At 33.7% G+C, this 16,540-nt stretch overlaps 1 protein-coding gene across 1 annotated transcript; it reads left to right on the forward strand.

Moving 5' to 3' along the window:
• Positions 1 to 530: 530 nt before the first annotated feature.
• LOC139505502 (actin, cytoplasmic-like) lies at positions 531 to 12,237 on the forward strand (the record flags this gene model as incomplete). The annotated part of the gene is given in 9 exon segments (XM_071295050.1): positions 531 to 623; positions 1,576 to 1,710; positions 2,426 to 2,486; positions 2,919 to 3,067; positions 3,501 to 3,515; positions 6,805 to 6,885; positions 10,344 to 10,536; positions 10,997 to 11,255; positions 12,091 to 12,237. Coding segments are annotated over 9 exon segments (1,133 nt in total), but the record flags the coding sequence as incomplete, so codon positions are not given.
• Between the last annotated feature and the right edge of the window lie 4,303 nt (positions 12,238 to 16,540).

Below are 16,540 nucleotides of genomic sequence, written 5' to 3' on the forward strand. Positions count from 1 at the left end.
TTTATTTCATTTTTTAGTAATTTGTTTTATACTTCTGTTTTTTGTTTTTTTAAGTCATTTGTTTCCTCTGTAGTTCTTATGTGGTGAATTGTTAATTGTTTTAATTAAAAAAAAATCCTAATAACATGTTCAACAACTTCTGTGAGTAAGGTTTTGCTGGTTATGGAATTAATAAAAATGAAAAATGATAAGAATTAGAATCTTAACAGTAAACAGACTACAAAGTTTTATTTTTCTAAGATACAAATTTTTAGATTCAAGCCAGTTTTTGGTAGGGACTTGATGATCCAAGAAATCATGTTTATTTTTCAGTAGTTAATATTACATGTAATAACAAACGATAAAAGATGTTAATTTTTCAGATTGAAATTGAGGTGTGTTTTGTTCTAGACATTATTAGATTCAGTTATTTGTTGTGGGGAAAAGAATGAAAGGGTGTTATCATTAAGGGGTTTGGATACATTTGTTGCTTTGAATATGCATGTTTTCATTACTTTATTTTTACTATTTTTCGTTCTAATCTGTTTTAGACCAGCAATAGAGACAAACCTAGTGATAGTGTACAGTTGATGGGAGGGAAGATAGATGATCTTGGAAACAGAGTTTTAGGTGTAGATGATGGGGTAAGTTAATTTTATTTGGGTAAAAAAGTATGTTGATTTTGAAATCCATCACTGTATGTTAAAAGATATTGTTAGAATGAACTTAAATCGATGCACTAGCCTAGTTAAACCAAAGACTGGAAATTCATATTTCTCCTAAGCACATAGCATTGAGATGTAATAGCAAAGAAGGGTGGGGTCATAGTCAGAGTAATTTGTCAGTGTCAGATATCATGTAGATATAAGATGTGGTCTGAGTGCCAATTAGACAACTCTCCATCCAAGTCACAATTTGTAAAAGTAAACCATTATAGGGTAAAGTATGATCTTCAACACAGACCCTTGTGTCACACCGAACAACAAGCTATAAATGCCCTCCAAAGATGTCTATTGCAGAACCATTCAAAAGGGAAATCAAACGGTCTAATCGATATGAAAAACAAGAAATGAGAAACAATTATGAACCACATTAACAAACAACAACTACTGAAAATCAGATTCCTGACTTAGGACCAGGTGCAAACAAATGCAGTGGGTTTAAACCTACCTGTAGACTTGTGTACTAACAAGATAAGAGTCTGTTTCTGTTTGTCTGTCTGGAACAAAATGGTAAGTATTCATAATCAACCAGATTTCTTGTCCTACGATGCATATACTATTTGCAATTGGAAATTAATCATCTCCATTCAAATAGTTGACTGGAGTATAGAAATATTGGAAAGTAATATATACAATGCTGAGAAAACATATATTTGACTGAGTGGGATGTATACAAATGCAATCCTCGAAAAGTTCATTAAAAGAAGTCTTCTGTTTCCAATAAGAATTTGCCTGGAATTTATTTAGATACCGTAAGATATTAATGGAACAGGGGCCACAGAAGAATATTCAAGAACTGTTAAAAGGTAATGATAATAATTTAATCATAAAATCTTTATTTCTAAAATGTAATTTGTAAAAACATTTTTTGTAGAGAGGGCGTTTCCTGATGGTACGATGTCCTACAGAGAAAGAATACGGACAGTGGAAGTTAGCACTAGAATCTCAGACTGTTAATAATGTTACTTATGTCAGACCAGTTATGTCTTCTCCACCACATCCAGAAAAGGTAAAGTAACTCCTGATAGATTATTTGTTTTTAGGATTTATGAATTCAGCACAAAACATTTTTTTCCTAATTCAAAATGATAGTCTCCTAAAGTTGACCTTCTTTTGAAGAAAACACTTAAACTGTATATGACCCTTTTCTCTCTCTTTGTAAACAAAGCCATGTTTTAATAATAAATAAAAAAACAATCAGAGAAAAAACATGACCTTGTGCAATGCCAAGATACAGGTATCAGCAGATTGTAGATCCATGAATGTGTATATGTATAAAACATACTAGTAATATTTAGTTTGCTTTTCATTTACTGATAACAAAATCAATATTTATACCTATAAAAACAATATTCAATGATCTTATCACAGTGTTGAATCTGTAACCTATTTAGATAAGTTTATTTAAAGGATGCAGATAAGTTTACCAGAATCGTTTGTTTTCTAGATTTGTAATTGCTTCACCAATTAAAATGGCTGCCTTTCAAAATTGTCTTTTAGGTTCACTTTTAAGTACAAAAGTTCTGAATTTTCCTATTAGAATTGGAATTACACATGGTCTATGTTAAGTTTAACGTGGTAATGTATAAAAGCAATTAGTGTTGTGAAAACCCATTATGACTTTACGTGAGATTGCTTTGGACAGATATTAGTTCATTAAAAAATATGTTAATTTACCATTGGAAGTACACTGAGGAATGAATTGTTGAAATTTTATTTTTTAGAAAGTGATGATTATAGACATAGGAAGTGGAGGGATACGTGCTGGTGTGATGGGTGCTCAGCGTAAGTATCTCATATAAAAGATGCAGTGGGCAGCATTTATTTAAATCATAACTACACGCACAAAAATTATGAAAAAACAGGTCACTCATTTTATGGTCACAATTGAAGAAAATATGCAATCAATTGAATTGACATCCACCTTATGCAATATGCAAATACAGGTCACCATTCAGCCTTCAACATTGAGTCTATCTGTATAGTAAGCTATTAGAAGCCTGTGATGACAAATGAACAACTATTGAAAAGAGAAAAATAGGAAATCTGCTTTATTATACAACAATAAATGATAACAATAATGGCTGTCAACAACCAATGAACTCAACTTGATTACAGATCATGGCTTGAGACTACTATATAAGGAATTGGGTAGGGTTAGACTAAATAAAAACAAATCTATTTAAGTTATACAAATGCACATCTATTTAATTGCAGCTTGCTTGCCACAGATGTTTTTCCCAAGTGTTGTTGCTAAACATAAGACAACACAAGAACTTGTTATTGGTATTGATGCCTACAAACCAGAAATTAGGAAAAATTCTACTCTCATAAAGTTGGTGGAACCTAGCAATAAAGTGGATAAGGTATACTAACATTCAAATATGTTTGTACAAAATTAAAATAACTTTACATATATGTTAGTGACCTACATTGAAGAAAAATTCTGAATCATAGACATTTCATATTTTAAACTCAATTGTATGTGAAATAGCAGAATAAACATCTATGGGTAAAATAATTATGGTTTTCTGCAGCTGCCAAGGTTACAAGCTCTTTATTTCCCTAAGTCTATTCAAGTGGTGCATGAAATTTAAACAAAAAGACCAGATTATAGACACCAACATCTAATTAGGTGTTTTGTTCTTAGAAAGAAACATAACTTAGGTTTCCAACATTGAATTGTGTCTAAATTTTAAAGTATATTTTGAATAAATCTTAATTGATACATTTAAGTGAAGCATGCTAAATATTAATATGTTTTGAATATGAACTTACTGTTAAGCTGTTTTATTTTAGGATCATTTTAGACCAGTAAGTTCTATTGCTTTTAATGATGCTGAAATGTGGTGAAGGTCTTTACAATCATGCATCTTGATAAATACCTCCTTTCCTAAGCACAGATCTATTTCCAAAGAGCTATTTTTTCCATCAGCTATTTGTATTTCGTCTTGCCTTGACTGCAGCAAGATATAGGTGTTATTTTTCTGGCGGCATGTAAGTGTATAGTTGCAATAACATACCTTAGCCACGACAGATACCAGAGGGACATTGAAACCCATAAATCAAAAATAAACTGACAATGCCAATGCTAAAAAATAAAAATAAAAACAAACAAATTATAGTACAAAAGACACAACATAGAAAACTAAAGACTAAACAACACGAACCCCACCAAAAACTGGGGTTGATATACAAGGTGGACTCAACAAGACCATAACATGTTTCTGATTTAAAACACAAAAAAAACAAATTTATTGCATAGCAATTGTCCCTCGCAAGCTCGTGCAATATAAAATTCTACTCGGGACATTATTCCCCAATATTCATGCAATAACCCTATAGTACTGTTTGCTCTTTAACCACCAATATCCCAAGTCATGTGTGGGTGGCTCCACAGTCCATTGACATATTACTGAAATAAAGTGGCATCACCAGTCTTTGTTGACTTATTATTCAAATACAACCAATAATCAGGCAAGACACTTTTGTGTGTACTGAGCTATTATTGTGAACTAGGAAATTCTGTACTCTATTGGTGACTGACAACCTTCTGTAGACAAATTAGAAAATCTTTTGTGAACAAATTTTTTTGATAATGGTTATGCTGAATATTATTATTAATATTTCTATACGCTATTCATGTGTATATATAATAAATCAAACAGTCCACATAGTCTGCCATTTAACTGAGTGTACAGGATATGAACAGAAAATATTCTAAACTTCAATAGGTATTTTTCATTGTAAAAAAAGATTATTCATAATTGTTTGTCAATGGAAATCATACCTCATCTTCATATTTTAATTTTAACTTTATTGATTGATTCATTACAGCTAACAGCTATATCTACATCTCATATAACTTGATCAAGTGATACATCAAACTTAACACCAACTGATAAATAGTGGCTCATGACAGCCTCTATAGTTTCTCATAATTGCCTGAGAATACTTGAATTAACCTAAAGTTATGTTTTATTTTTAACCCTTTTTTCATGAAATTGAAGAATTTAATGATTTCATTTTGTGTCTTGCTCTGCTCTGTTTGATAAACTCTGTGTCCTGATATTTATTAACCTTATTTGAAAATCTTGTACGATTTATTTCATTCTGTCAACAGTTTTAATACTGCATCTTGATACTTTTATGTTTTTATCTCTATGTTATGATTTCATATATTTGCCTATCATTCCCTTCTTTTTTTACATTTACTAAATCCTAATTTGTCTCTCTCACTCGATCCTCAGCAGGAGCTGAATTAATTCATTATGGTCCTCAAATAAAATAAGGACGGTAATGATTGTGTCTGTTGAAACAATCAACTCAATTAAAAATAAAATGTGCAGTAAAAAGTAATGAATTTATAAATTATTCCCATTCCAATATATGTTTGATGACTAAATCTTTAATTTTGGAGTCAAGATACTTTGATTTGGTTCCACTGTCTATCTGTAGACTGTTATCCTGTAACCTAGCACAATTACAATCTGGCCTCAAATGTTAGTCTATTGGAACATAGGGTTCATATCAGATTATCATGTTCTCATCCTGAATATAGTTGAAATATACCTGCCAAACTACAACCAATCTCTCCAACCTTTATGTACACTGCACACTGTATCAGTAAATTGTAAATCGTAGCTTTCAATATTGTGATGTTAGCAGTATGATCCAAAAGAAATTGTAGCATATTGTTAATTCATAGATTTCATGATTAAGAATAGATGACATGATCATTTTTACATGGATTCAAAATTCACCTTTTTATTAGCTCACCTGGCCCGAAGGGCCAAGTGAGCTTTTCTCACCACTTGGCGTCCGTCGTCCGTCGTCCGTCGTCGTCGTCCGTCGTCGTCATCCGTCGTCGTCGTCGTCGTTAACAATTTACATTTTGAACTTCTTCTAGAGAACCACTGAATGGAATGGAACCAAACATGGCATGAATGTTCCTTATGAGGTGCTGACCAAGTGTTGTTACTTTGTAGCCGATCCATCATTCAAGATGACCACCAGCGGGGGACTTAGTTTAACATAGGACCCTATGGGAAATGCATACAAATGACTTCTTTTAGAGAACCACTGAATGGAATGATACCAAACATGGCATGAATGTTCCTTATGAGGTACTGACCAAGTGTTGTTACTTTGTTGCCGATCCATCATCCAAGATGGCTGCTAGCCGGGGACTTAGTTTAACATAGGACCCTATGGGAAATGCATACAAATGACTTCTTTTAGAGAACCACTGAATGGAATAAAACCAAACATGACATGAATGTTCCTTATGAGGTGCTGACCAAGTGTTGTTACTTTGTAGCCGATCCGCCATCCAAGATGGCTGCCAGTGGGGGACTTTTGAATGAAATTAAACATGTTCCTTTCCTTATCAATGAGGTTGTGTTGTCACTTTTAGCCAAATTTTATATTTTTTCATATGATTTCAAAAACCCAAGTAGAATCAGGTGAGCGATACAGGCTCTTGAGAGCCTCTAGTTAAACTTATATATGTGAATTCTACTGTAACTTGATTGTAAGTTTTGCTCTTCACCTATTGTAGTTCATTTAATATTCTGACCAAATTGCAATCGATTCATCAAATCATACTGTTCAATTGATCATAGACATATAACTGCTGTAATGATAGAATAAAGCAGACTTATTATCTTTAATGAGGAATTCCAATCCTAAAAGATTGTAATTCTGCTTTATTTTACCACTTTGCACTTTATTGGCTTGACTGTGGTTTTATCTGACCAGTTGAACAGTTTGATTTTATAAATATAAATTACAATTGGGTCAGAATTTGGAATGAACTGCAATATTTAGAGAGAAACACTTATAATCTTGTTGCAGTAACAACTGAGAGAGAAATACAGGTTTTATTTTTATTGAAATACTTCACAATGATGTGCTAAATATAAATCAAATTCCTTGTTGCAAAATTTATGTTGTAACAGTTTGGGAATAAAATAAGTGAAAATTGTGTAAAATGATAAAAAAAAAATTTGATTCAAAATATTTTGTGTGTTTGAATGAGTATTTTTAATGTTTAAAAATGTTTTGTTTACATTGTAATAAATTTTTGTTTATTTTCTGTTAGTTTGCAATTGATATGGAAATGATGTCAGCTGTATTTGATTATATATTCAAAGGCCTGAAAGCTGATTCGGCTAAATATTGGGTATGTATACCAAGTCAAAAAAGTAAGCGATCTTAAAATTGCATTTGAGGCACATCATCTTTATTATAATGTACTAGAACACACCCGCGAAATCGCGGGCATTTAGAGCGTATTTGAAAGGATGTAAAGTGTTGTGGGAAGAATTTTGTAAAAGATTTAATAACTTGAGAATTTCAGGAAAAGTATCAAAAGTCATAGGTACTTGAAGACAGGAAAATGTTTTTTTTAACCCTCCTCCTTTATTTCCAAAATTCACATTTTTTGTTTTCTATTAATTTCATTATGAACATACATTTAGTGTACATGTATTATGAACATTCCAGTCAGGAGCCTGTAATTCAGTGGTTCAGTGATATTTGTTTTTCGTTCATTTTTTGTACATAAATAAGGCTGTTAGTTTTCTCATTTGAATTGTTTTACATTGTCATTTCGGGGCCTTTTATATCAGACTATGCAGTATCGGCTTTTGCTTATTGTTGAAGGCCGTTAGGTGACCTTTAAATGTTAATTTCGGTGTCATTTTGGTCTCTTGTGGAGAGCTGTCTCATAAATTGGCATTCATACCACATGTTCTTTTTTTTGTAAAACATTTAGTGACTTGAGTATTTCAGAAAAGGTATCAAAAGTCATAGGTAATTTGAGACAGGATAATTGTTTTTCTAGCCCGGCTCCTCCTTTTTCCACAAAAAAATCCTTTTTTTTTGTTTGTTCTCTATTAATTTTAATGACACATGAATAATTTTAGCGCTTATCTGTATATTATGAACATTCATTAAAGGGGGGTCGGGGCAGAGGCGGATTTAGGGGCGCCCCCCCTTTTTTCTGGAAAATAATTGGTTGCTTATATAGGGAATCACTGAAGCATGACCGGAGCGGGCCCCTCTTAGGCAGTCAACGGGCCTCTGCGTATGAAAATTTCTGGATCCGCCACTGCGTAGGGGCCCTGATCCCATATCCCGGGCTTGAAAACATGAAATCCCGAGGTTATGAATTCATTATACAAATTAAATATCTCGACATTCCGAAATTCGAAAAAAGAAATCCCGGATCCCGAAATGGTCAATCCTGAAATTTCGATCTTAAAAACACCCGTTCCAGACGTCCTGAAAGTGTATTTTCTTTTTACAGTCAATTCTCAGTTTAGTAATTGATCCACAGCGGTCATTGATATATTATTCAGACCCTCTCTATTAAATAAACCCCTCTCTATTAAATAAACCCTGTGACTGCCGTGGATAGTAAACTTGAAAATGATATCAGACAGAAAATACACTTTATTCATAGTATATGTATTTGTTTCAAAGTAAAAAGAAAAACGCAAACCGGAGGTCTAATCTGACTTAAATTTCGTCCAATGACGGATATAAGACAGAAAATACACTGTATTCGTAGCATTAATGTATGTTCAAAGTATACAGAAAAACGCAAACCGGAAGTCTAATCTGACTTAAATTTCGCCCAATGACGGAAACATATCCGGACGTCTTTTTTCCTCGTTTTTCACCCAAAATAACTCGATCTGAATAATCATATGAATGGATGACAAATACGATTATGCACTGTACCCATAGGACACAGAGGCATGATGATTAATTTATTGTGGAAAGAAGAGAAGCGACACCCAAAATGAGGTCTTCTCGTTTAATAGTATAGATGTCTAATATTTATGATCCAAATGATGGAAGATATACCAGTTAGAAATATTGAAATGCATTATTGCCTCAGGATACAAGTAAAGGGTATACATTGTATATTCACATTGATAGCCTAAAATATGTTTTCATTACTACTTGTATGAGGTATCTGTTGACCAATTACAAGGTATACATGAATATAATATAGAAAATACAAGTATAATATCAGCCTGTATACTGTAAAAACATGAATTTTCTTGGGGTATTTAATTTGCTTTATTTCATGAATATATATTATTGACAAAATTGAACCCATTAAGACTAATAAGATTACAAACTCAAACTGGAAACCCCAAATATTAATCCCTATGAATTAAGTCTCACTGACACAACTAGGAAAATGTTAACTCCAAAATTAATGAATCAACAGGTCAGTAAGTGAAAGGAGTAGGTCCAGTAAGACCCCTTTTTGGCCCCAAAATATAGCAGTTTTACAAAATTGTTAAAATGTAAACTTTTAGTCATTTATTGGATAGTAGAAAGGTTCTGCTACATAAATATGGGCTCTTTTTGACAATACAATGCACATGTATTGAGAACTAGCACCATTAATTCATGCTAAATTACTGAAATCTTCACAATTCCAGCATTTTAGTTAAATTTTAGACGGTTTCCGTGTAAAACGAAAGTGGCTGCATTCGTGTTCATCCAAAATATTGAAATAGAAGTTGTATTTGATGATAATACATAACATATATAAAGATTGAAGATGAACACGGATGCGCGGGCCACTTTCGTTTTTGACAAAAACCATCCGAAAAGTGACATTTTTTCGCATATTTGGTAGATTTCTCATATTTGAGCCTGAATCGGATCGTTTTTAATGACTAAATAAGTTAAAATCTTTCGCATAAATTAATTGCATCATATGAAATAGACACTTAAGTATTTAAAAAGTGGTCAAAATCTTTCGTCAGATGAAACTTAAATTTGAGGCCAAAATCGGTCCTTACCGGACCTACTCCTTTGTCATGTATCATACCATAAAGCTATTCTATCCTATCTCTGTAACAAAACGAAACATTGAACGTAAGTTTATACCGGTAACCTGAAAAGGGAACAGTCAGAAGTAAATCGCCCCTTTGCAGTCATTGAGTTGTACACATTCAGTCATAAAAAAAGCGTCCTTCACAGGACTAAACTGTTTTAAGATTGCTTCCTTTATATATTACTCTTACCGCATCACAACTTATTCCAAGTAGGATACTACCTCACCTCAAAATATTTTCATCAAAATCTATCCCAAGTAACGGTAATTGTTGTTTGAAGTTCTGAGACAATTTTTCCCCATCACATGTCAAATTAATTCCAGCCACGAAATCGCTGGTGCTAATAAATCTCCAGTTTTATGGAAAGGGCTAAAAAATCTATTCCTTACTGAAAGTGTAAAACACCTTCACTTCTGAAACCAACCAAAACATGCCAACCTGATCGTTTTACATCTATGGGAAATTTTAACATTTTCTTTCCTTTCTATAATGAAATTATTATTACAGACTAGGGGAATAGCTCTGGTAGCATTGTTGGAGGTGTTCACATACGAACACATAAAAACACGTCTTCTCCATTTTCTACATTTTAATCAGACAAAGATGACGTCACAAACATAGATACAAAATACTGACAAAAGGGGAACAACTCTCTCTTACAAACAGAAACATAATCTGACCATACATACTGATATATACCATTATTGACTTTTTTTGTGTTTTTTTTTTATATTGTTAGATGATCATAAGTATTATTAGTTTTACTCTGTTACAGATAATGTTAAGTACTCCGTACAAGCTTGGTGATGCAGCTATGAGTAGTTTAATGAAGATTCTGACAGACAGATTCAATGTTAAAGGTGTCTGTATGGTAATGCAGTCCTTACTGGCCTTGTACTCTTATAATGCCACATCAGGAATCATTGTAGATATTGGAGAAAGGATGGAAATACTGCCAATATTTGATGGTTTGTAGCTCTTCATCCAATAAATTGTCTGTGATATCAGTCATAATCAGTGTATTGAGATGTATACCTGTATATGAAAGTTTATGATTTCCAATCATTTATTTTAATAGAAAAGAAAGGATAAGGGGTATCCATTTATGAGACAAAATCAGTATATGCATCAAAATGCACAAAACACATTATTTAAAAGTGTATGAACCGTACCATAAGTTGTTTATAAGCAGTTTTTTATGCTTCATTCACAATAACTGTTATCCTGAAATCTATGAATAGGAATTAAAAAAGAGTATATGTATAATGTCCTATAATCAGCTGCTTTCTGTGACCTTTTTTTTTTTTTTTACATTTTTTCAATCATGTATGTGTTTCACAGTATCAAATTGACACCCATATTCTTGTTTCTAATTGTGTTTATATATAATATGTTCTTCACGTATGTCAGTTGTTTTGACTTTTACAGGAGTGCTAATTGAAGGAGGAGTGTCTCGTCAATCATATGGTGGACAAAAAATAGCCGATTCCTTAAACTCTTCTTTAGTGGAACATAAGTACAATTTTGTTACACCTGTTGATAAATTACTAGTCAGATATGTGATGGAACAATCTTGTTATGCTTGTGAAAATTACAAGGACATGAAGAGCAAATGTGACAAAGATTCAGATAGTTATAAGTCAACAGTATACCTCAATAATTTTGATCTGCCTGAAGATGCACATATGTAAGTTATATTTAGTACCAACAAAAATGATGCTGCTTTAACTATAACAGGAGTCAGGCAAGGTTAAACTAGTTTAAAGGCGCCAACCATCCCCTAACCTGCAACAGTGGTGTAACAGTGCACATATGAACAAACTATAAAGTCAGTTGAAAAGGGCTTAACTCATCAGATAGATGCATAACAGATCTATAGCTAACAATAACAAAGAGTGGATAATGCAGGCTATCAATACATTCCCACAACAAAAAGACTCTAAGAACAGATCTGAGAGTACCATACTTGTAAATTCTGACTGCTTGTTCAAAGACAATAACAACTAGAAAAAGAAAAAAAAATGCATCTAAATCTGAATCTCCACTAATAATTATTGAAGTTAACAAACATCATACACTTTAGACTTATATTATTGTTTCTCACTGCACTGTACCATCTTGCCAAAATGTAAATGATAATTTTGCTTTTAGTATAAAATTGAGAATGGAAATGGGGAATGTGTCAAAGAGACAACAACCTGACCATAGAAAAAACAACAGCAGAAGGTCACTAACAGGTCTTCAATGTAGCGAGACATTTCCGCACCCGGAGGCGTCCTTCAGCTGGCCCCCAAACAAATATATACTAGTTCAGTGATAATGAACGCCATACTAATTTCCGAATTGTACACAAGAAACTAAAATAAAAAAAATACAAGACTAACAAAGGCCAGAGGCTCCTGACTTGGGACAGGCGCAAAAATGCGGCTGGGTTAAACATGTTTATGAGATCTCAACCCTCTGAGGTCTCTCTGAGGTCTATGTTTATAGACAGTAATTAATACATTTATTTTTCATTTTAGGAGTGTTACACATGATATTAGTTGTTTTAAAAGTGCTGAAGGTTTCTTCAATACAGATCTGTGGGGGATGGATTATCCATGTGTACATAAACTGATTTATCAAGCCATTCAATCCTGTCCTATGGACAACAGAAAACATATGTATAGGTAGGTCTCTGTACCTGATTATCCATGTGTACATAAACTGATCTATCAAGCCATTCAATCCTGTCCTATAGACAACAGAAAACATATGTATAGGTAGGTCTCTGTACATGATTATCCATGTGTACATAAACTGATCTATCAAGCCATTCAATCCTGTCCTATGGACAACAGAAAACATATGTATAGGTAGGTCTCTGTACATGATTATCCATGTGTACATAAACTGATCTATCAAGCCATTCAATCCTGTCCTATGGACAACAGAAAACATATGTATAGGTAGGTCTCTGTACATGATTATCCATGTGTACATAAACTGATCTATCAAGCCATTCAATCCTGTCCTATGGACAACAGAAAACATATGTATAGGTAGGTCTCTGTACATGATTATCCATGTGTACATAAACTGATCTATCAAGCCATTCAATTCTGTCCTATGGACAACAGAAAACATATGTATAGGTAGGTCTCTGTACATGATTATCCATGTGTACATAAACTGATCTATCAAGCCATTCAATCCTGTCCAATGGACAACAGAAAACATATGTATAGGTAGGTCTCTGTACATGATTATCCATGTGTACATAAACTGATCTATCAAGCCATTCAATCCTGTCCTATGGACAACAGAAAACATATGTATAGGTAGGTCTCTGTACATGATTATCCATGTGTACATAAACTGATCTATCAAGCCATTCAATCCTGTCCTATGGACAACAGAAAACATATGTATAGGTAGGTCTCTGTACATGATTATCCATGTGTACATAAACTGATTTATCAAGCCATTCAATCCTGTCCTATGGACAACAGAAAGCATATGTATAGGTAGGTCTCTGTACATGATTATCCATGTGTACATAAACTGATCTATCAAGCCATTCAATCCTGTCCTATGGACAACAGAAAACATATGTATAGGTAGGTCTCTGTACATGATTATCCATGTGTACATAAACTGATCTATCAAGCCATTCAATCCTGTCCTATGGACAACAGAAAACATATGTATAGGTAGGTCTCTGTACATGATTATCCATGTGTACATAAACTGATCTATCAAGCCATTCAATCCTGTCCAATGGACAACAGAAAACATATGTATAGGTAGGTCTCTGTACATGATTATCCATGTGTACATAAACTGATCTATCAAGCCATTCAATCCTGTCCAATGGACAACAGAAAACATATGTATAGGTAGGTCTCTGTACATGATTATCCATGTGTACATAAACTGATTTATCAAGCCATTCAATCCTGTCCTATGGACAACAGAAAACATATGTATAGGTAGGTCTCTGTACATGATTATCCATGTGTACATAAACTGATCTATCAAGCCATTCAATCCTGTCCTATGGACAACAGAAAACATATGTATAGGTAGGTCTCTGTACATGATTATCCATGTGTACATAAACTGATTTATCAAGCCATTCAATCCTGTCCTATGGACAACAGAAAACATATGTATAGGTAGGTCTCTGTACATGATTATCCATGTGTACATAAACTGATTTATCAAGCCATTCAATCCTATCCTATGGACAACAGAAAACATATGTATAGGTAGGTCTCTGTACATGATTATCCATGTGTACATAAACTGATCTATCAAGCCATTCAATCCTGTCCTATGGACAACAGAAAACATATGTATAGGTAGGTCTCTGTACATGATTATCCATGTGTACATAAACTGATTTATCAAGCCATTCAATCCTGTCCTATGGACAACAGAAAACATATGTATAGGTAGGTCTCTGTACATGATTATCCATGTGTACATAAACTGATTTATCAAGCCATTCAATCCTATCCTATGGACAACAGAAAACATATGTATAGGTAGGTCTCTGTACATGATTATCCATGTGTACATAAACTGATCTATCAAGCCATTCAATCCTGTCCTATGGACAACAGAAAACATATGTATAGGTAGGTCTCTGTACATGATTATCCATGTGTACATAAACTGATTTATCAAGCCATTCAATCCTGTCCTATGGACAACAGAAAACATATGTATAGGTAGGTCTCTGTACATGATTATCCATGTGTACATAAACTGATTTATCAAGCCATTCAATCCTGTCCTATGGACAACAGAAAACATATGTATAGGTAGGTCTCTGTACATGATTATCCATGTGTACATAAACTGATCTATCAAGCCATTCAATCCTGTCCTATGGACAACAGAAAACATATGTATAGGTAGGTCTCTGTACATGATTATCCATGTGTACATAAACTGATCTATCAAGCCGTTCAATCCTGTCCTATGGACAACAGAAAACATATGTATAGGTAGGTCTCTGTACATGATTATCCATGTGTACATAAACTGATCTATCAAGCCATTCAATCCTGTCCTATGGACAACAGAAAACATATGTATAGGTAGGTCTCTGTACATGATTATCCATGTGTACATAAACTGATCTATCAAGCCATTCAATTCTGTCCTATGGACAACAGAAAACATATGTATAGGTAGGTCTCTGTACATGATTATCCATGTGTACATAAACTGATCTATCAAGCCATTCAATCCTGTCCTATGGACAACAGAAAACATATGTATAGGTAGGTCTCTGTACATGATTATCCATGTGTACATAAACTGATCTATCAAGCCATTCAATCCTGTCCTATGGACAACAGAAAACATATGTATAGGTAGGTCTCTGTACATGATTATCCATGTGTACATAAACTGATTTATCAAGCCATTCAATCCTGTCCTATGGACAACAGAAAGCATATGTATAGGTAGGTCTCTGTACATGATTATCCATGTGTACATAAACTGATCTATCAAGCCATTCAATCCTGTCCTATGGACAACAGAAAACATATGTATAGGTAGGTCTCTGTACATGATTATCCATGTGTACATAAACTGATCTATCAAGCCATTCAATCCTGTCCTATGGACAACAGAAAACATATGTATAGGTAGGTCTCTGTACATGATTATCCATGTGTACATAAACTGATCTATCAAGCCATTCAATCCTGTCCTATGGACAACAGAAAACATATGTATAGGTAGGTCTCTGTACATGATTATCCATGTGTACATAAACTGATCTATCAAGCCATTCAATCCTGTCCTATGGACAACAGAAAACATATGTATAGGTAGGTCTCTGTACATGATTATCCATGTGTACATAAACTGATCTATCAAGCCATTCAATCCTGTCCTATGGACAACAGAAAACATATGTATAGGTAGGTCTCTGTACATGATTATCCATGTGTACATAAACTGATCTATCAAGCCATTCAATCCTGTCCTATGGACAACAGAAAACATATGTATAGGTAGGTCTCTGTACATGATTATCCATGTGTACATAAACTGATTTATCAAGCCATTCAATCCTGTCCTATGGACAACAGAAAACATATGTATAGGTAGGTCTCTGTACATGATTATCCATGTGTACATAAACTGATTTATCAAGCCATTCAATCCTATCCTATGGACAACAGAAAACATATGTATAGGTAGGTCTCTGTACATGATTATCCATGTGTACATAAACTGATCTATCAAGCCATTCAATCCTGTCCTATGGACAACAGAAAAACATATGTATAGGTAGGTCTCTGTACATGATTATCCATGTGTACATAAACTGATTTATCAAGCCATTCAATCCTGTCCTATGGACAACAGAAAACATATGTATAGGTAGGTCTCTGTACATGATTATCCATGTGTACATAAACTGATTTATCAAGCCATTCAATCCTATCCTATGGACAACAGAAAACATATGTATAGGTAGGTCTCTGTACATGATTATCCATGTGTACATAAACTGATCTATCAAGCCATTCAATCCTGTCCTATGGACAACAGAAAACATATGTATAGGTAGGTCTCTGTACATGATTATCCATGTGTACATAAACTGATTTATCAAGCCATTCAATCCTGTCCTATGGACAACAGAAAACATATGTATAGGTAGGTCTCTGTACATGATTATCCATGTGTACATAAACTGATTTATCAAGCCATTCAATCCTATCCTATGGACAACAGAAAACATATGTATAGGTAGGTCTCTGTACATGATTATCCATGTGTACATAAACTGATCTATCAAGCCATTCAATCCTGTCCTATGGACAACAGAAAACATATGTATAGGTAGGTCTCTGTACATGATTATCCATGTGTACATAAACTGATTTATCAAGCCATTCAATCCTGTCCTATGGACAACAGAAAACATATGTATAGGTCGGTCTCTGTACATGATTATCC

The sequence above is a fragment of the Mytilus edulis genome, unplaced genomic scaffold (assembly GCF_963676685.1).
Source record: "Mytilus edulis unplaced genomic scaffold, xbMytEdul2.2 SCAFFOLD_2026, whole genome shotgun sequence".
NCBI lineage: Eukaryota > Metazoa > Mollusca > Bivalvia > Mytilida > Mytilidae > Mytilus > Mytilus edulis.